This window comes from Garra rufa, chromosome 1, assembly GCF_049309525.1.
Source record: "Garra rufa chromosome 1, GarRuf1.0, whole genome shotgun sequence".
Lineage (NCBI taxonomy): Eukaryota > Metazoa > Chordata > Actinopteri > Cypriniformes > Cyprinidae > Garra > Garra rufa.
The window spans coordinates 20,851,688-20,871,687 of NC_133361.1; the positions used below are offsets into that span (position 1 = coordinate 20,851,688).

Consider the following 20,000-nt stretch of genomic DNA (forward strand, 5'->3'; position numbering starts at 1 on the left):
AGTTCTTCCAACAATCTGAATAAAAACCATTAACCATGAGATTAGCCTACATGATGACATAATAAAACATTAAAAGTTACATAAGAGAATTTTTCCAAAACACTCCTTTAAGAGCTGGAGGGCTCAATCGCGGTATTTTATGCTCTTCTGTAGTATTTTGCGGTGTGTGATAATCCGTTACGTCCCACGCTGTGCGCTGATTGATGTGGTTGAAAGGTTTGATCTGGCTTCTTCGAGTGAAGCTGGAAACACGCCCCGCTCCCAGCAACAACATGTGACTCAAAATAGACGCTCATGTTCGCGTTGTGACCCCGGCGGCACCCATCGGTGACTCGGGCCACTTTAGCCAGCTCGTGCCTCGGGCGTCGGAGGAGCCACAAATGAATGTGGCTTTGTGTGTGGAGAAGAGTGCCAGATAATACACTCAGATTTCCGTCTGGGGTCAAACTGAGAGATTTAAACAACACTGATCTGATTTCTGTGAATATTTTGTTCTGCATTCTAATCAATGAAACTGATTGTTAAAGAGTTGATGTGGGTTTCTGTGTCGAAGTGAGCTCATTTCGCTGCCTATTCTGCCACCTAGAGATTGAAACTCATACTATAACTTCAGACCTGTTGGATATACTTACTTTTTTTTTCAGTTTGTCTTCTTAAATCCGCTTGATTTAGGATTGAACAACCCGTGGTTCAATTTGGTGCATCGTTTGTACTGCAGATATTAATTATTCCTCAAACAATGTGTCTTGTCGAAGAGATATGTACTGATAATTTACAAATTGAACAGTCAGCCATCAACTAATCAGGCAAAAAACTAAACTAACCAGAGCCGTATTTTAACTAACTTAACCAGAACACCATAGCAACCACAAACTGTAGCCTAATGGGGACAGATCGCGTTTTCTTCAGACTTCAAACTTTAAACTATTGTACATACATGTTTTTTTAATGTTGTCTTATTTTAACATCTAAATGTTTAAAATTATAACATGGGATGGAAATTCACGTCAGTGAGCTAGAAAACAATCAGTTATATTATAGAGTGTGTCGCCCTCTCATGGTGGCCGCCATTTTAAGTGTTTTAAACCTACATTTATGTATGTAAAAACGAGTCAACCAGCCTGGTTTTAGCTGGTCATAGCTGGAAGGCAGGCTGGTTTTAGAGGGGTTTTGGCCACTTTTCCACCCTGGCCAGGCTGCTCTTAGCTAGTCAGGCTGGGAAACCACCAGCTAAAACCAGCCTGACCAGCCTGGCCAGGCTGGGAGACCAGCTAAGACCAGCCAACCGTTTTTTTCATAAGCGTCAATTTTTTGTAAATTGAGATTTATACATAATCTGAAAGCTGAATAAATAAGCTTTCCATTTATGTATGGTTAGGATAAGACCATATTTGGCTGAGATACAACTGTTTTGAAAATCTGGAATCTGAGGGTGCAAAAAAAAAATTTTTTAAATTTTGAGAAAATTGCCTGAGAAAATATATAAAGATGTCAAAATCAAGTTCCAAATGCTTAAAAGAGACAGAAATGCCCTACTCCCTTAAAAGGAGACTTCGAAGGGAGTAGGGCATAGGGATGCTCACTTTATATGTGACCCTGGACCACCAAACCAGTCATAAGGGTCAATTTTTTGACATCTGAGGGTGCAAAAAAATCAAAATATTGAGAAAATCGCCTTTAAAGTTCTCCAAATCAAGTTCTTAGCAATGCATAGGCCTATTACTAATCAAAAATTAAGTTTTGATGTATTTACAGTATTTACATGATCTTTACTTAATATCCTAATGATTTTTGTCATAAAAGAAAGATTTTTGGCTATTGCTACAAATATACCTTGTGCTACTTATGACTGGTTTTGTGATCCAGGTTCACATCTAACACTTTGAACTGCTGAATTATGAATTTATTGGCAACTTGTATGTCTGCAGGTTGAATATTTCTATAATGACGTTATTGTTTAAAAATTTGGGTCTGTAACACTGATCTATATTATTCTTTATTATAGATCAGTGGTCTGTAAGTTTTTTTTTTTTTTTTTAAGTTAAAGTATTTTATGCTCACCAAGACTGTATTTATTTGCTGAAAAATACAGTAAAATCAGTAATATTGTGGAATATTGTTACAATTTAAGATAACTATTTTCTATCTGAATATATTTAAATACAATTTATTTCTGTGATGCAAACCTGAATTTTCAGTGTCATTACTCTTCAGTGTCAGATGATTCTTTAAAAATCATTCTGATTTGCTGCTCAAGAAACATGTCTCATTATTATCAGAGTTGAAAACAGTTGTGCTAATTCATATTTGTGTGTAAACTAATTTCTGTTTAACATTGTTTTCACTCTCGATTCATCTTTAACGAATAGAAAGTTCATCAGTAATCATGTATCTGTGTTTTTGTCTGATTTTATCTGCAGGACTCTGATGCCGCTGTTTGATCCAGACTCTGGACTGCTTATTGTTTCTGGAAATGTATGTAACCAGTTATTAACATACTTTATGATATTCTTTAATGACTGTTCTTTATCTTCAATATTAATATCATTAATTATGTTTTCTTAGGGTGAGAGTGTGATTGACTCTTTCGAGGTGAACAGCAGTGAGCCTTTCCTGTCTCAAGGTAACACAGACTTTAACTTTTTCTTGATGCTATTGGTCTTTTTCATATTTCATGAAGCTCATCTCTCTCTGTTGGTTCTCAGTGAGTCACTGTTTGACGGATGCGTCGACCCGTGGTGTGGCTCTGGTGCCGAAGCTCGCTGTGGACGTCAGCTGCTGTGAGGTTTTGCGTCTGATGCAGCTCACTGATAACTTCATAGTGCCCATCAGCTACCAGGTGCCTCGCAAGGTGAGAATGAACACACCACTGACTCTAAACAAACACTTCCAGGTCTGCTAAACCCACAGTGTATTGCTGTAGTAATATATTTCTTTGTTAAATTGTTTAATTCAATGATTTAAATACTAATAACAAATATTAGTGGGGTCTGAACATGTTTGGATGCTTTAGCCTTTGTATGTTTTGCTTGTATCAGGCAGGACAGGACTTCCATGCGGACTTGTATCCGGACACTGTGGGTCAAACCCCTGCCATGACGGCAGAGGAGTGGTGGAAAGGAGAGAACAAACAGGTACTGACCACTTTTGTTTCATTCATGGGGATTTCAATGGATAGCAAAGGATTTTATACTGAAAACTGGTCATTATGAGAAGGTAAAGGTAAAAAACTATGAGGAAAAAAGAATAGTCTAGCTATATTAACTTTTCAAGATTTATTTACAGGTCTGCTCAATCTGCAAAATGTTAATTATTTAACATTTGTGTGTTTTTCTGTTTGTTTGTTTAGTGATAGTTGTTCATGAGTCCCTTGTTTGTCTTGAACATCTTGAAAATCCTTCAGGTCCCACAAATTCTTTGGGTTTTCCAGCATTTTTGTGTATTTGAACTCTTTCCAGCAATGACTGTATGATTTTGTGAGCCATCTTTTCACACTGAGGACAACTGAGAGACTCATATGCAACTATTTCAGAAGGTTTAAACACTCAGTGCTCCAGAAGAAGAAAAAAATGTGTATTAAGAGCTGGGGGGTGAAAACCTTTTGAATTTGAAGATCAGGGTACATTTAACTTATTTTGTCTTCTGGAAAACATGTAACTATCTTCTGTAGCCTCTGAAGGGCAGTGCTAAATGAAAGAAATATGATATTTAGACCAAAAAAATCATTCGGTTCAAAGGTTTTCACCCCTGGCTCTTAATGCATGTTTTTTCCTTCTGGAGCATCAGTGAGTGTTTAAACCTTTTGTAATAGTTGCAATAGTCCCTCAGTTGTCCTCAGTGTGAAAAGATGGATCTCAAAATCATCCAGTCATTGTTGGAAAGGGTTCAAATACACTAAAAAACAAATAATTTGTGGGAATTTTTACTGAAGAACAGCAGGCAGTTTAACTGTTCAGGACAAACAAGGGACTCATGAACAACTATCACTAAACAAAAAAACACAACTTTGGATCATTCAGGTAACAACACAGTGTTAAGAATCAAGGGGATGTAAACTTTTGACTAGGGTCATTTTTATAAATGTATCTATTATTTTCTTTTGTAGACTATATGTAAACATCTTTTATGTGAAATATGCTAATTTGTATGCTTCCACATATTTTTGTAAAATAATTAACATTTCTGAATGTTATGTAAACTTTTGACCTCAACTGTAACTCTCTAACGCTTGAACTGTTACAGGTGGAGCGAGTCAGTCTTCACCCGAGCAAGAGGCCAAAACCAGCCACTCCATTAGCTCAAGAGACAAAACCAAAGGATCTTCCCCGTGGCAAGAGCAAAGAGGTTTGTGGGAGGAACACGAGGAGAAATATTTACTTTATAGAAATCGTGGTCTTACAGTGTCTTTCTGTGTTTTTCTCAGGAGGCCTCGACCTCCAGCAGTCCCCTTACTACCCCCAGCAGCAGTGCCGCCCCGTCCCGCTCCCCATCCTCCACCAGCGGCCTGTCGTCTGGCTTCCTGCCGAGCCCGAGCCCCAGTCAGAGTTCCCGCGCCATCCAAAGCATGCTCGGTCTGTCACGTTTACTTAATACGCTTTTACATACATACTTCAGTTAATGTAAATACTGTTTTTATAATAAGATCACAAATATTCTGATATATTGTTTATAAAAATAGAATAAAAGTTTGAATCGAATAAATGTTTTAGAATATATAAACCTCAGTAGCAAAAATTGCCGGAAGAGGTGAGAATGTAAGAATCATTTGCTTTTGTGTTGTCCATTTCAGTCAGTAGGTTCAATAATGATTGATTTGCATAATCTTTTTTTTCTCGATACGTAGTCAAACCAAAAATTACTTAGACACCAGATATCATTTTTTATTTATTTTTTTACTAGTGGATGCAAGACACCATGGTTCATTTATGTAAGTGGGGATAGCAAAATAAAGAACACTATGACATATTATACCCAAATATTCTTCATAGCGTGGACTACCGGTAAAATTAAATAATTTTGGACCAAAAATTTGATTTGACACTTTGACCTGATCATGTCTTGTTACATACCTTTTAATCAAGTTATCTGACATTATCAAGATGAATTTGTTCTGATACGGTTTAACTGTGAGTTCTTGTCATATTTTATTACAGTTTTAAAATGTGAAAATGTGAGAAATGTTGAAGGTGTCTGAATACATTTTGGCTTGAGTGTAATTTATTTGTGATCATCAAGATGAAATTAACTCTTGTCATATGTCACATGTTTTACTGTATACCTTTATTGCATAATTTCATAGTATTAAAATTATTCAGTTATTAAACATTATTATTAAATATGCATATAAAATATGTAATGATATAAATATGCACATACACACACTAAAAAATTATGTATTCATATTTTAATGAAATTCTCTCTCTCTCTCTCTCTCTCTCTCTCTCTATATATATATATATATATATATATATATAGAAAAAATAAAATGAATTTTTTTTGCTTATTTCATGAAATACTGGATTTTTTGTCACATGATCCCTCAGAAATGTAAAAAGGTCATTTTAATATGCTGATTTGCTGCTCAAGAAATATTTAAAAAGATGAAAAACCAGGAATTTCTGTTCATTTTGATTTAATTTAATGAATCCTTGCTAAATAAAAGTATTATTTCTTTCAAAAAACTAATTCTTATTGACCCCAAACGGATGCCAAATATCATCAAAATCAGTGTTGTTTTCGTCAACGATGACGAAATCATTTCGTTGACGCCACTTTTTTTCATGACGATAACGAGACGATGACAAGATAAAAATGGCTCGTTGATGACTAAAACATGACGAGACGTGTGTGAGTTTTCGTTGACGAGACGAGAATAGACGAAAATGTTAGTGGGTGGTCCGTCAGACATTTAAAATGCATGACATTTCTGCTTATTGTGCATGCCAATCAAAACCTAAAACGTATCTGAGGCTATGGCAAGCCGTTTTAGCATTAAATACTCTTTGCTATACTAGTATGGCAAGCCGTTTTAGCATTCCATCCTTGTTTGTCTTTTATGTTCTAAAACAGCCTTCATTATTGTAATTATTGGTGAAAATAGTCGATCCGGAAGCTCACATTGTGTTGAACTATAGATCTGCTATTTTCAGAACTTATAAGTGACACTACCCAACAGCAAAATACTTACTGACCTACATTAATTTGTTAAAAGACTACTTTTTTCCCTTTTTTTTTTGACTAAAACTAGACTAAAACCTTTTTGACTTTTCGTCGACTAAAATTGGACTAAAACTATCACATATAGAAGTGACTAAAATTTGACTAAAACTAAGAAGCATTTTAGTCCAAAAGACTAAGACTAAGACTAAAGCTAAGATGGTTGTCAAAAACAACACTGATCAAAATGCTGAACCATATCAAGATAAAATGTTTTTTAGCGTTGTAAATTACCTAGCTCTTCTAATAAATGGCTTTATGTGATTCTCAGGCCCGAGCTCGAAGTTTCGTCACATCCAGGGGGCCGTTTTGCACCGGGACACTTACATCACCAACCTGCGTGGGCTTCATCTGACCACACCAGGAGAGTGTGACGGCTTCTGTGCCAATGGCCAGCGTGTGGCAGTTCCTCTCGCCATCGCCGGAGGACAGATCGCTGTATTTGAGGTGCGTTACTGCATTCACCTTTTTTATTCTAAAACTTTTTTTTACAGTAACTTACTGCTGTGTCTGTCAAATTTTTTTTAGCTGTCCCAGCCTGGAAAGCTGCCAGACGCTGCCCTTCCCACCATCCAGAACTCTGTCAATGTGGCCGACTTCTGTTGGGACCCCTTTGATAATCACAAGCTGGTTGTTGGTGAGTTTTCATTGGCCAATTAAAAAAATGACCCTATGAAATGTATTGTTCTGATTCTGGATTTTGATTGGTCAATACAGAGTTACAGCTATAATTATGTGTGACACTAGACCATAAAACCAGTCTTAAGTAGCATGGGTATATTTGTATCAATAGCCAACAATACATTGTATTGGTCAAATTATTGATTTTTCTTTTATGCCAAAAATCATTAGGATATTAAGTAAAGATCATGTTCCATCAAGATATTTCATACATTTTCTACTGTGAATATATCAAGCTTAATTTTTTATTAGTAATGTTCATTGCTAAGAACTTCATTTGGACAACTTCAAAGGTGATTTTCTTAATATTTAGATTTTTTGCACCCTCAGATTCTAGATTTTCAAATAGTTGTATCTCAGCCAAATATGATCAAATCCTAACAAATTATAAACTGGGGAACCATGAGTTTAAATCTTACGTATCCTGTCAGGAACACATCCAAGTTATCGTTCACCTCAAAATCAAAAGAAAGTGTAGTATTTTGTAGTAAATTAAGTATCTGAAGAAGAGTTGTATCTTCAGGCGTTTCTTGAAAAGAATCCTAATTACATGCTGTCTGAGCACTGAAATCTAAATGTCAGCGCTGCTCTCTGATGTGTCTGTTTCAAAGCCGGTGATGATGCCAAGATCCGCGTGTGGCAGATTCCCAAAGGAGGCCTTAAGGAAACCCTGACTGAGCCGGAGTGTGTTCTGCGAGGTAAGAAACTGGCACATATGATCTCTGAACTGGAGTGTCAGTAATTTTGTAGTGTTTAATTGACGCACACTTTGACCAATGACAGGACACACTGAGAAGATCTACTCCATTAAGTTTCACCCCTACGCCTCCGGCCTGCTAGCGTCCTCTTCCTACGACCTCACAGTGAGACTTTGGAACTTGGAGACAGGAGAGGAAGTCAAACGACTCAGTGGACATCAGGACCAGGTCTGTCTCCTGTCTATCTATCTACAGTTGAGGTCAAAAGTTTACGTACACCTTGCAGTATCGGCAAAATGTAAATTGTTTTACCAAAATAAAACAATTAACGTGTGGAATAATCTGACATCTACTGCTTCCACCCTAACACATCCCTGCATTCCATCCTATCACCTATAGCACAACTGTACATACATATTTATTTGTCAATTTATTTTTTACAAATTATTATTATTATTTTCTATTTTTATTTTTGGTCTATTTATGCTTACATATGTGTAACTTTTCTTATTCTCTCATTTTTATTGTCTGTGCGTTGTTGCTGGAAGCTAATAACACTGAAACAAATTCCTTGTATGCGCAAGCATACTTGGCAATAAAGCTCTTTCTGATTCTGATTCTGATAAGAGGGATCAGTGATGCGCGGGTCAATGTATAAACAACCCGAACCCGACCGACATTTTCAACTAACCCGCCCGCAACTCGGACCGCAAAAAAAAAAAAAAAAACATTGTACCCGACCCGCTTCCTGACCCGCATGTTTAATATTTGCGACTGACAGCAGCGATTGTATGCTGCTATGCGGTGGAGATGCGTTCACTGTCAAACATCATTCGGCATTAATTAGGTAATTTTGTCAAAAGAAACGTTCTTGATTACAAGAAAAATACAGATTGTTCTTGTTGTGATTTATTTTGTCTTTCCTTTGTACAGATTTAAATAGTTAGTTTTCGAAGTGCTCTAAATCATGTCAGCGGTTCTCCGATGTTAAATATGATCAATAATTATTTCATTTTTTCTTAACTTTTAACTTTTAAAAATGATCAAGAATATTAAATGAACTTAATATGCTAGGTTAACGAATTTTCTTATACAAACATAACGAATGTACTTCAAAACGAAGTTTTCATATATAAATTCAGGAATCACGAATATGACAAAATAATATTATTTTATATTTGTATAGCTATAATAGTTGTGTCAATTGAATAAGGAAATTATAGTGCTTTGAATTTATTAAGTAATGTTTAATTTCGTTCGTTTCGCTCTCTGGAAATGTAGAGAAAAAATACCGTTTTTACTTGGAATTCGTTTTTAATCCCTGGTTTTAAACAAGCATATACATGAGATAATTTATATATTATTGCTTGAATAAACGTTTAAAAACAAAGCTAGAAATTTTATAATTAAGGAAATTAAACAGACCTAGGCATTTGAAAAGACATAGTGAAATGTGTCTAATAATTCCAAAAAGAAAGAGAAACATTGGACATAGGCTAATAAAAATATTCGAGACATTTATTAGGAATGCCATTTTCTTAACAATCAAGATGCTGCATGTGTTTATCCAGTCTAATCGAAGTGTGCTCTTTCCCCCGACTTTCCCAACAAAAATCCCACCCCCTCTCAGAAAATACATAAAGCTGACATTACTGAGCTATATGCGTTTAAAAGTTGCCTATTAAAATGGTACAATGGCATTGCTCAGTTCAACGTGTTGGGAAATCGGGCTTTTTGTCCCGCGTCAGCATTTATTCAACAGTTAATAACGCTCAACATTTAAAGGTAAATATCATTCAGCCAATAAACTGTAGGTCTGTGTATTTCATAGAAAATTGTCTAGTACTATATTAATTACAAAGGTTTAATTGGCATCTTTATTTCAAACGACCCGACCGACCGCGACCCGAATATCATTAAAAATATTTTTGGATGACTCGTAACTGCGGGCACCCGCTCATTTCGGATCAACCCGCGCATCACTGAGAGGGATCATACAAAAATGAATGTTATTTTTTATTTAGTACTGACCTGAATAAGAAATTTCACATAAAAGATGTTTACATATAGTTGAATTTATAAAAAGGGCCCCATTCAAAATTTCACATAAACTTAGGTTTCATAGTGTTGTTACCTGAATGATCCACAGCTGTGTTTTTGTTTTTTAGTTATAGATGTTCATGAGTCCTTTGTTTGTCCTGAACAGTTAAACTGCCCGCTGTTCTTCTTTGGATTCTTTGGTTTTCCAGCATTTCTGTGTATTTGAACTCTTTCCTGTGATTAAAACACTGTCTGTGATTTAGAGATCCATCTTATCACACTGAGGACAACTCGATGCATTAAAATCCAGAGGTGTAAACTTTTGAACAGAATGATGTTGTGTACATTTTTCTTATTTTGCTTAAATATCATATTTCATTTTTCATTTAGTACTGCCCTTCAGAAACAGAAGATACTTACATGTTTCCTAGAAGACAAGTTAAATTTACCCTGAACTTCAAATTCATTAAAAGTTTTACCCCCGCCTCTTAATGCATCATGTTTACTTCTGAAGCATCCGTGAGTGTTTAAACCTTCTGTAATAGTTGAATATGAGTCTCTCAGTTGTCCTCAGTGTGAAAAGATGGCTCTCTAAATCATACAGACATTGTTGGAAAGGGTTCAAATACACATAAATGGTGAAAAACCAAAGAATTTGTGGAACCTGAAGGATTTTTCTGAAGAACAGCAGGCAGTTTAACTGTTCAGGACAAACAAGGGGCTCATGAAAAACTATCACTAAACAAATAAAAAAACAGCTGTGGATCATTCAGGTAACAACACAGTGTTAAGAATCAAGTGTATGTAAACGTTTAAACGGGGTTGTTTTTTAATTATTCCATGGAATGTCTGGATACTGGATTCTGATTGGCTGGCAGGTGTGTAGTAAAACCGTTTAATGCACAGGTAGTTCCAAGTTAGTTTAATCACCGTTCTATATTAATGCGCTGCTTGATGCACGCAAACGCAGAGAGAGAAAGAGAGAGAGAGAGAGAGAGAGAGAGAGAGAGAGAGAGATCGGAGATCGCATTGTGCTGCGCACATACATAAACTTCTTGTCAGCACTTCCTCGCGATTCTTATTGTTAAAATATCCTAGATACTAGATCGCTACATTATATTCATCAGCAACGAGGTGGTAAAACTGCGGTTTTTGAATGAATTCGTTGTTTGTAGAGAGAGACGCGCAGACGCACAGCAATGCAGACAGGTACGCGCACACACACACACACACACACACACACACACACACACACACACACACACACACACACAGACACAAACACAACTGTCATCTCTACCTCTCTCTCGGTCGATGGATAATTTACTGAAACAAATGCTAGCATTCATTCAAATAAATGTGATCTTACCGCACTATTTCATGTCTGTGTCTGATTTGAAGCAGGCAGAATGCTAGAGCGGCGTGTCATAACTGACGAAGATAACCGTCTTTTTACCTATTCAGTCAAATATTGCGCTGCAAAGAGCAGTACTAGTTTTAACTTGTCTATAACTTAGCAAGTTAACTTACCATGGAATAAGCGGGATAATCAACGGCTTGCCGTGCACTAAAGGATTTAAAATGCACTTCGCGGAGGCAACCGCCCTCCGCTTCGTGTCGGGCGGTTATTAGCCTCCACGTCGTGGATTTAAAATCCTTTAATGCACGGCAAACCGTTGATTATCCCTTACATAATCAACTATTATTTTCTCTTGTAAACATCTTTTATGTGAAATCTTATTCAGCTCAGTACTAAAAAAAAATAACATGCATTTTGTATGATCCCTCCTATTTTGGTAAAATAATTAACATTTTGCAGACTCTGCAAGGTGTATGTAAACTTTTTACCTCAACTGTTATCTATTTATCTATGATTTTGTAGATATCAAGGCAACTCACTGTGTTCTCTCTCAGATATTTGGCATGGCTTGGAGTCCAGATGGGAAACTTTTAGCCACTGTGTGTAAGGATGGAAAAGTGCGTCTGTACGACCCACGCAAGTCCACCTTGCCCATCCAGGTCAGTTTAGTAATTAATATTACTAAAATTCAAAGGCAAAATAAATTGTATCTTTTTAACAAAGTTTTACCATCTTTGTCTATGCAGGAGGGCCCAGGACCTGAGGGCCAGAGAGGTGCCCGTGTAGTGTGGGTCTGTGATGGCAAGTACCTGCTGGTTTCAGGATTCGACAGGTACAATATACCACAAATTTAGCCATAATTTAGAAGTCTGTCTCTTTCTCTAAATATGTTTTAATGCTTTATTTCCTTTACAGTCGCAGTGAAAGGCAGCTGTACCTGTATTCCGCTGAGTCCTTGGCATCCGGGTCTGTGGCTTCTGCTCCTGCAGATGTGTCTCCCTCAACCCTTATCCCATTCTATGATCCAGACACCAGCGTACTCATCCTCACTGGGAAGGTGCGCAAGTTGAATGTTAAAAATAGCCACCAGTTTACATTGACAAAAAGAATCATCCAACAGCGTTTTCTTGCCTTTTGTTTTTTCAGGGTGACACGCGTGTTTATATATACGAGATTGTGCCTGAAGCGCCATACTTCATGGAATGTAGTAGTTTTCATTCCTCTGAACCTCATAAGGTATTGTTGTCGTCATGTTGTTTATGTATTATTATTGCTCTGATCTCACAAAGAGGTCTTATTTACGCTAAAAAATAAGAAAATGGTTTTTTTTGTGTAAAGAAAATCAAATGTACTATCATGACTCTTAAAATCAGTTTGTAGTTTGACATTATTTTCAGAACAATTCATATTTACACAAATGGTCCTATTTTAATAGGCATTTACCCACCAGTTCTCATTACTGTACCCAAAAAATTAATATATACATTACAGATTGATTTACAAGTGTTACTTTCACAGGGTTTGTGTTTCCTGCCAAAAACTGAATGTGATGTGCGTGATGTGGAAGTGGCTCGAGCTGTCCGACTTGGCAAAACCACCATTGAACCCGTGGCCTTCAAAGTGCCTCGTGTCAAAGTAAGAGTGAGCCTCATATTAGAATTTGAAAACTAAAAACGATTAATATTTTTACTATTTTATTATGTCTGTATTTCTTGATACCTGATCTGTTCTGAGTCCTTTTTCAGCTTTATATTCCAGTGTTTCTCATGCTGAATGAACAAATGTAAACATTTGAATCTGCCTTGGCTCCACAGAAAGAGTTTTTCCAAGATGATGTTTTCCCGGACACTGCAGTGTGGTGGGAATCATCTCTGACCGCTGCTGCCTGGCTCTCTGGATCCAACGGACAGCACCGCAAAATCAGTCTGCGGCCCAAAGACATGGCGCCTGGTACAGCTCAGTATCACCAAACACAGCTCAAGCAATACCTGTCAGCTCTATAAATATAGTGTTTAAATCCCTTTCCTTATGATCTGTTTTCTTTCAGTGAGTGAGGCACCAAAAGAGGCTCCTGTGAGGAAGTACCTGCCCTCCTCTGTCTATCTGGAGGAGAAAACTGATGAACAGAAGAAAGAGGAGGTATCTATCTATCTATCTATCTATCTATCTATCTATCTATCTATCTATCTATCTATCTATCTATCTATCTATCTATCTATCTATCTATCTGTCTGTCTGTCTGTCTGTCTGTCTGTCTGTCTGTCTGTCTGTCTATCTATCTTTCTATCTATCTATCTATCTATCTATCTGTCTATCTACAGTATATGTCTGTCTGTCTGTCTGTCTGTCTGTCTGTCTGTCTGTCTGTCTGTCTGTCTGTCTGTCTGTCTGTCTGTCTGTCTATCTATCTATCATCTGTCTGTCTGTCTATCTATCTGTCTGTCTGTCTGTCTGTCTATCTATCTATCTTTCTATCTTTCTATCTATCTGTCTATCTATATGTCTGTCTGTCTGTCTGTCTGTCTGTCTGTCTGTCTGTCTGTCTGTCTATCTATCTATCTATCTATCTATCTATCTATCTATCTATCTATCTATCTATCTATCTATCTATCTATCTATCTATCTATCTATCTATCTATCTATCTATCTATCTATCTATCTATCTGTCTGTCTGTCTGTCTGTCTGTCTGTCTGTCTGTCTGTCTGTCTGTCTGTCTGTCTGTCTTTCTGTCTTTCTATCTTTCTATCTTTCTATCTATCTGTCTGTCTGTCTGTCTGTCTGTCTGTCTGTCTGTCTGTCTGTCTCTCTGTCTCTCTGTCTCTCTGTCTTTGTCTTTATTTCTGTCTATTATTTGTATGTTTTTTCGTTCATTCTCTGCCTGTCATTTCGTTAGTTCATTCTGCTGGGCGATATGGGCAAAAATTCATATCTCGGTATTTTTAGGAGGAATGACGGTATACAATATATATCCGGTATTTTTCCATAAATGGTTACTTGAGAGACAAAACCTTTATTAAAACTTTATTAAACAGTTTTTGAGCAAAATATAATTAAAACACAGGGGTTTCCCTCTCTGTTTACAAATAAACAGCTGCACAAAATCTTTGATAAATAAAATACAGTACAGGTTGTTTCTCCTGCTTAACACTATAAGCTGCACAACATATTTCAAATTATGAAAAAATAGAAATGAAAAAATAGACCAGGGGTCTTCAACTAAAACGGCTCGAGGTCCAGTAATGAACCCTGCTCACCGAGGTCCGGACAATTATATATAAAAAACGATTTATGTTTTTTGCGAGACCAGGGTATCTGCAGCATATTTTATCTTAAATTCTAGACATTTACACAACGTTAACGTTAAAGACATTTTATGTTAAAATGACGAGTATGAATATATTTTCGGTTTATTATAAAACTGGCGGGACAGATTAGACTGTGGCGGGCCGCCACACTCTAGTTAATGAATGGGATCACTGTAACCCCAACGTTTTCCATCAACATTTTTCACTCAATGAAAGCTACATCTCTCTGTACGCAATGCGCCGATCTTGCGGTCTGGATCCAGTTGACGACCTGGGGGCTAGACCATAAATCGTCTGTTAGTGCGAAATGAGCCACTTTTGCGAGCCGCTTGGAAAGCTTCCCTCTGATCTCACTGTACATTTGCGGCAGAGCTTCTGATGCAAAGTACAGTACTTGCGATTGGGTAGCTCATATCTTGGGTCAATGCTTTTTAGCAGCATTTTAAAACCCTCGTTTTGTGCCATATCGATATGAAAGATATTGGATAATCCCGCATCACGTTGGGGAATCATATCGATATATCCCCAGAACTCGATATACCGCCCAGCCCTATTGTCTATTGTCTTATTTGTGTTTGTTCTGTTTTTTTTTTATCATTTGTTCGTTTGTTCTGTTGGTCCATCATTTGTTTGTTCTGTCTATCATTTGTTCTGCTGTCTGTCATTTGTTTTTTCTTTTATTCTGTCTGTCTGTCTGTCTGTCTGTCTGTCTGTCTGTCTGTCCATTGTTTGTTTGTTCTGTCTTATCATTTCTTTGATTTGTTGGTCTGTTTTTGTTTTTTTCATTCTATCTGTCTGTTTGTTCTGTCTAGCGTTTCTTTTTCTGATCTGTCTATCCTTGGTTTGTTTTTATGTCTGCCTGTTATTGGTTCTGTCTGTCGTTTGTTCTTTCAGTCTGTCTGTCATTTGTTTTGTTTTGTTTGTTCTATCATTTCTTTTCTGTCTGTCTATCCTTTTGTTCTGTAATTTTTTATTCCTTCATTCTGCCTGTCTGTTGTTTGTTTTGTATTTCTTTTTACCTATCATTTGTTTGTTCTGTCTGTCATTTGTATGTTCTTTTATTCTGTCTGTTGTTTATTTGTTATGTCTATCATTTCTTTGTTCTCTCTGTCTAGCCGTTGTTCTTTCATTCTCTCTCTCTCTCTCTCTCTCTCTCTCTCAGTTGTTTATTTGTTTTGTCTGTCGTTTGTTTGTTCTTTCATTCGTCATTCATTTGTTCAAATCATTTGTTTGTTTGGTCTGCTGTTTTTGGTATTTCTGTTTTTTTCTCTGTCTGTCATTAGATTGTTCTTTCATTCTATCTGTCATTTGTTTGCTCTGTCTATCCTTTGCTTGTTCTGTCTGTCATTTGTTTGTTTGGTTGTTTTCATTCTCTCAGTTGTATGTTCTCTGTCTATTGTTCTGTCTGTCTATAATTTGTTCTGTCTGTTGTTTGTTTGTTCTCTGTCTGTCATTTGTTCTATCTATCATTTGCTTGTTCTTTAATTCTGTTTTTGTTCTGTCTGTCTGTCATTTGTTTTTTCCATCTGTTATTTTTTCTGTCTGTAGTTAGATTGTTCTTTCTTTCTGACTATCATTTGTTCAATCTGTTTTTCTCTGCCTGTTGTTAGATTGTTCTTTCATTCTGTCTTTTGTTTGTTTGCTCTCTGTCGTTTGCTTGTTATGTCTGTCATTTGTTTGTTTGTTCTCTGTCTATCATTTGTTTGTTCTGTCTGTCGTTTGTTTCTTCTGCCTATCATTTGTTTCTTCTGTCTGTCATTAGTTTGTTCTTTTTTATTCTGTCTGTTGTTAGTGTGTTCTTTCATTCTATCTGTTGTTTGTTTGTTTGTTTGTTTGTTTATTCTGTCTGCCTTTCTGCCTTTACCATTTGTTTGTTCTATCTGTCGTTTGTCTGTTGATGCTATCTATCTATGTTTGTTCTTTTTTGTTCATTATATTTATCCATCTATCTCATTCATTGTGTGTTTCTTGCAGTTGCTCAGTGCCATGGTGGCGAAGCTGGGAAACAGGGAAGACCCTCTGCCTCAGGAGTCATATGAGGGCGTGGATGACGACGAGTGGGTGAGTGAAGAACTGACCACACAAACGCACACCAGATGATTGTCTATCATTTCTTTGTTCTGTCTGTCTATTTTTGTTTGTTTTTTCATTATATCTGTCTGTTTATTCTGTCTATCATTTTATTTGTTTGTTGTGTCTATGCTTGGTTTGTTCTGTCTGTCTGTAGTTTGTTTGTTCTTTCATTCTGTCTGTTTTTGTTCTATCTGTCATTTGTTTGTTTGTCTGTCCTGTGTTCTGTCTATCATTTCTTTGTTCTGTCTGTCTATTTTTGTTTGTTTGTTCTGTCTGTCATTTGTTTGTTTTTTCATTATATCTGTCTGTTTATTCTGTCTATCATTTTCTTTGTTCCAGTGTTGTTTTTGACAACCATCTTAGATTTAGTCTTAGTCTTAGTCTTTTGGACTAAAATGCTTCTTAGTTTTAGTCAAATTTTAGTCACTTCTATATGTGATAGTTTTAGTCCAATTTTAGTCGACGAAAAGTCAAAAAGGTTTTAGTCTAGTTTTAGTCGACGAAAAGTCAAAAAGGTTTTAGTCTAGTTTTAGTCAAAAAAAGGGAAAAAAGTAGTCTTTTAACAAATTAATGTAGGTCAGTAAGTATTTTGCTGTTGGGTAGTGTCACTTATAAGTTGTGAAAATAGCTTCCGGATCGACTATTTTCACCAATAATTACAATAATGAAGGAATGTTTTAGAACATAAAAGACAAACAAGGATGGAATGCTAAAACGGCTTGCCATACTAGTATAGCAAAGAGTATTTAATGCTAAAACGGCTTGCCATAGCGTCAGATACTTTTTAAGTTTTAATTGGCATGCACAATAAGCGGAAATGTCATGCATTTAAAACGTCTGCCGGACCACTCACTAACATTTTCGTCTATTCTCGTCTCGTCAACGAAAACTCACACACGTCTCGTCATGTTTTAGTCATCAACGACAACGAGCCATTTTTATCTCGTCATCGTCTCGTTATCGTCATGAAAAAAAGTGGCGTCAACGAAATGATATCGTCATCGTCATCGTTGACGAAAACAACACTGCTTTGTTCGTTGTGTCTATCCTTGGTTTGATTGTTTGTTTTGTCTGTAGTTTGTTTGTTCTTTCATTCTGTCTGTTTTTGTTCTGTCTGTCTGTTGTTTGTTTTTTCATTTTGTCTGTCTATGTTTGTTTGTTTTGTCTGTCTGTTGTTTGTTTGTTCTGTCTGTTGTTTGTTTTTCATTTTGTCTATGTTTGTTTGTTCTGTCTATAATTTCTTTGTTTTGTCTGCCTGTTTTGTTTTTTGTTCTGTCTGTTGTTGTTTTTTTTTTTCATTCTGTCTCTCTATGTTTGTTCTGTTTATCATTTCTTTGTTCGATCTATCTATCCTTGGTTTGTTTGTTTGCTCTGTAATGTTTTTGTCTGTCTGTTGTTGGTTCTGTCTGTCGTTTGTTTGTTATCTCTTTCTGTCTGTCATTTGTTCTGTCTATCCTTTCTTTTCTGTCTGTCTATCCTAATTTTTGTTCTTTTATTCTGTCTCTAATTTGTTAGTACTATTTGTCTGTCATTTGTTTATTTCATTCTGTCTGTCTGTCATTTGTTCTGTTTGTTGTTGTTTTTTTGTTCCTTTATTCTGCCTGTCTGTTGTTTGTTTTGTATTTCTGTCTGCCTATCAATTGCAAAACACACACCAGATGAGTCATGACAAACTGCAAACCATCTAAATCCTGTCTGTGTGTGTTTCAGGACGACTAACACACAAGCCTTGCCTCGCGGTCCAGTCAGGGTGCCAGCAGCAGACATGAGACATGCCTGCTACATTTGAATCTTGCCATTCCAGGGTGCCAACGTACCTCTGAACCTCCTAAACGCTCCTCATCTCATCGCTTTAGATGCATACAGCCTGCTGATTCATTCTCACACACTCCTCCATGCGTCTTCTAGATAATCATCTCTCTGCATTGGTTTGACTGGAGTATCGATATCTGTTATTAATGATTAAAATGTTTCTTCACACATGAACACATTCAAAAGCATAGCTCAGATGTTCATCTCAAATGCATGACGCACATTTTACAATACGACAGGGTATTTTCTGTGTCAGTTTTGATGACGGGCATCAGTTTTGACTGCTGTTATTGACTGTATAATGAATGCATGATAGCACAAGCCTTCCTTGATCTGTAACAAAACCTCTCTGGATATTTTCATTGGTGAAATGTGCACTTAATACCATCATTTTGACTATCGAAATGGTTGAATGTACGTTTAACATTGATATCGTGGTAATCTGTGGGATTAATTGTCACCTCCTTTAGGTGCGAGAGACTATTCATGTTCTTTGCAGCATTAGATATGTGTACCTCTAAATGAATGATCTGGAGACTGTTGAAAACACTCCTTTTTAAACTGGAAAATACTCCTTTCTGTATATTTCCTTCTGCTCAGCCTCATCAACAGTATTAACACAAATCTACGTCACGAGGGTATTTTCTTCAATAATCAGGTCTATCACAAGGCAATACAACTAATTTTGTTTTTTAGAACGTGTTTACATATGCCAGCAAAGGAATCGTGCATGTTATGGCACTCGTATCATGTGATGTCTTGTGCTTGACATGTGACCATATGTTCACACATAAACAGTAGATGTTAATAGATACACAGTAGTAATGGTCTGCTAAGTGTTTTTTTAAATGTGAGCTCATTTTGTTACCAATCTGATGTTTTTGGGATGCTTTTTCATGGCACTTGTAACCGCCTTCATTTTAATACTTTATAGGCAATAATGTTTTTCACTCCTCTTTTGAATGGAATCAGTCTTGTGGGAATGTTGCCTCAAAATAAAACCTTGAGAGCTAAGAAATATGGATTTGAGTGTTTTATTTATTGATGGTCATCACAGTCAAATTGTAATTTTTACAAGTGTTAATGTTACATATTATTTATATTTTTATTATTATCATCATCAATTATACATTGTTTTATTAATAATATTTTTCATATAGTCATATTATTATAGAATGTATCCTTAATATTACAGTAGATTATTATTATCATTATAAGTGTTTTTATCGTGTTATAATAATGTTATTATTATCTGGACTGGTAATATTAAATATTATTCATTTTTGTTTTATTATTATTAATAATAATTAAAAAAATTCAAGAGCTAGTTATAAACACGATTCCCATCTGGTAATATTAAATATGATCCATATGTTTTGTTTATTGTTGTTGTTGTTATTATTATTATTATTAGTAGTAGTAGTATTTAATGTATTATTAATAATAAGATGTTATTAATAATATAATTTATTAATATAATCATGGTATTATTATATAATGTATTGCTAATATTACAGTATATTATTATGTTATTATTTCTATTTCTATTATTATTAATAACAATAATTATAATAATGATTAAGAACTAAATATAGAAATAATTCCCATCTGGTAATATTAAATATGATCTATTTTTTGTTTTTGTTTATTATTGTTTCATTATTATTATTATTATTTATTTTTTTATTTTATTTTGTTTTCTTTTTCTGTATTCAAGAACTAGTTATATGCACAATTCCCATCTGGTAATATTAAATATAATCTTTTTTTTTTCTTTTTTTATTATTACTACTATTACTAGTTGTAGTATTTAA

General features: G+C 35.7%; 1 protein-coding gene across 1 annotated transcript in view; it reads left to right on the top strand.

Moving 5' to 3' along the window:
- Positions 1 to 20,000, top strand: part of LOC141343916 (mitochondrial import inner membrane translocase subunit tim16) — a 257,053-nt gene that overhangs the window by 229,812 nt on the left and 7,241 nt on the right. The window contains exons 3-20 of the mRNA XM_073848604.1: positions 2,421 to 2,475; positions 2,566 to 2,623; positions 2,706 to 2,851; positions 3,039 to 3,134; positions 4,243 to 4,344; positions 4,424 to 4,571; positions 6,488 to 6,663; positions 6,745 to 6,853; positions 7,509 to 7,595; positions 7,681 to 7,823; positions 11,550 to 11,654; positions 11,742 to 11,827; positions 11,911 to 12,052; positions 12,142 to 12,231; positions 12,514 to 12,630; positions 12,810 to 12,945; positions 13,043 to 13,134; positions 16,276 to 16,362. Of these exons, the coding sequence (XP_073704705.1) occupies positions 2,421 to 2,475; positions 2,566 to 2,623; positions 2,706 to 2,851; positions 3,039 to 3,134; positions 4,243 to 4,344; positions 4,424 to 4,571; positions 6,488 to 6,663; positions 6,745 to 6,853; positions 7,509 to 7,595; positions 7,681 to 7,823; positions 11,550 to 11,654; positions 11,742 to 11,827; positions 11,911 to 12,052; positions 12,142 to 12,231; positions 12,514 to 12,630; positions 12,810 to 12,945; positions 13,043 to 13,134; positions 16,276 to 16,362 (1,975 nt within the window). The remainder of the gene's footprint in view (positions 1 to 2,420; positions 2,476 to 2,565; positions 2,624 to 2,705; positions 2,852 to 3,038; positions 3,135 to 4,242; positions 4,345 to 4,423; positions 4,572 to 6,487; positions 6,664 to 6,744; positions 6,854 to 7,508; positions 7,596 to 7,680; positions 7,824 to 11,549; positions 11,655 to 11,741; positions 11,828 to 11,910; positions 12,053 to 12,141; positions 12,232 to 12,513; positions 12,631 to 12,809; positions 12,946 to 13,042; positions 13,135 to 16,275; positions 16,363 to 20,000) is intronic.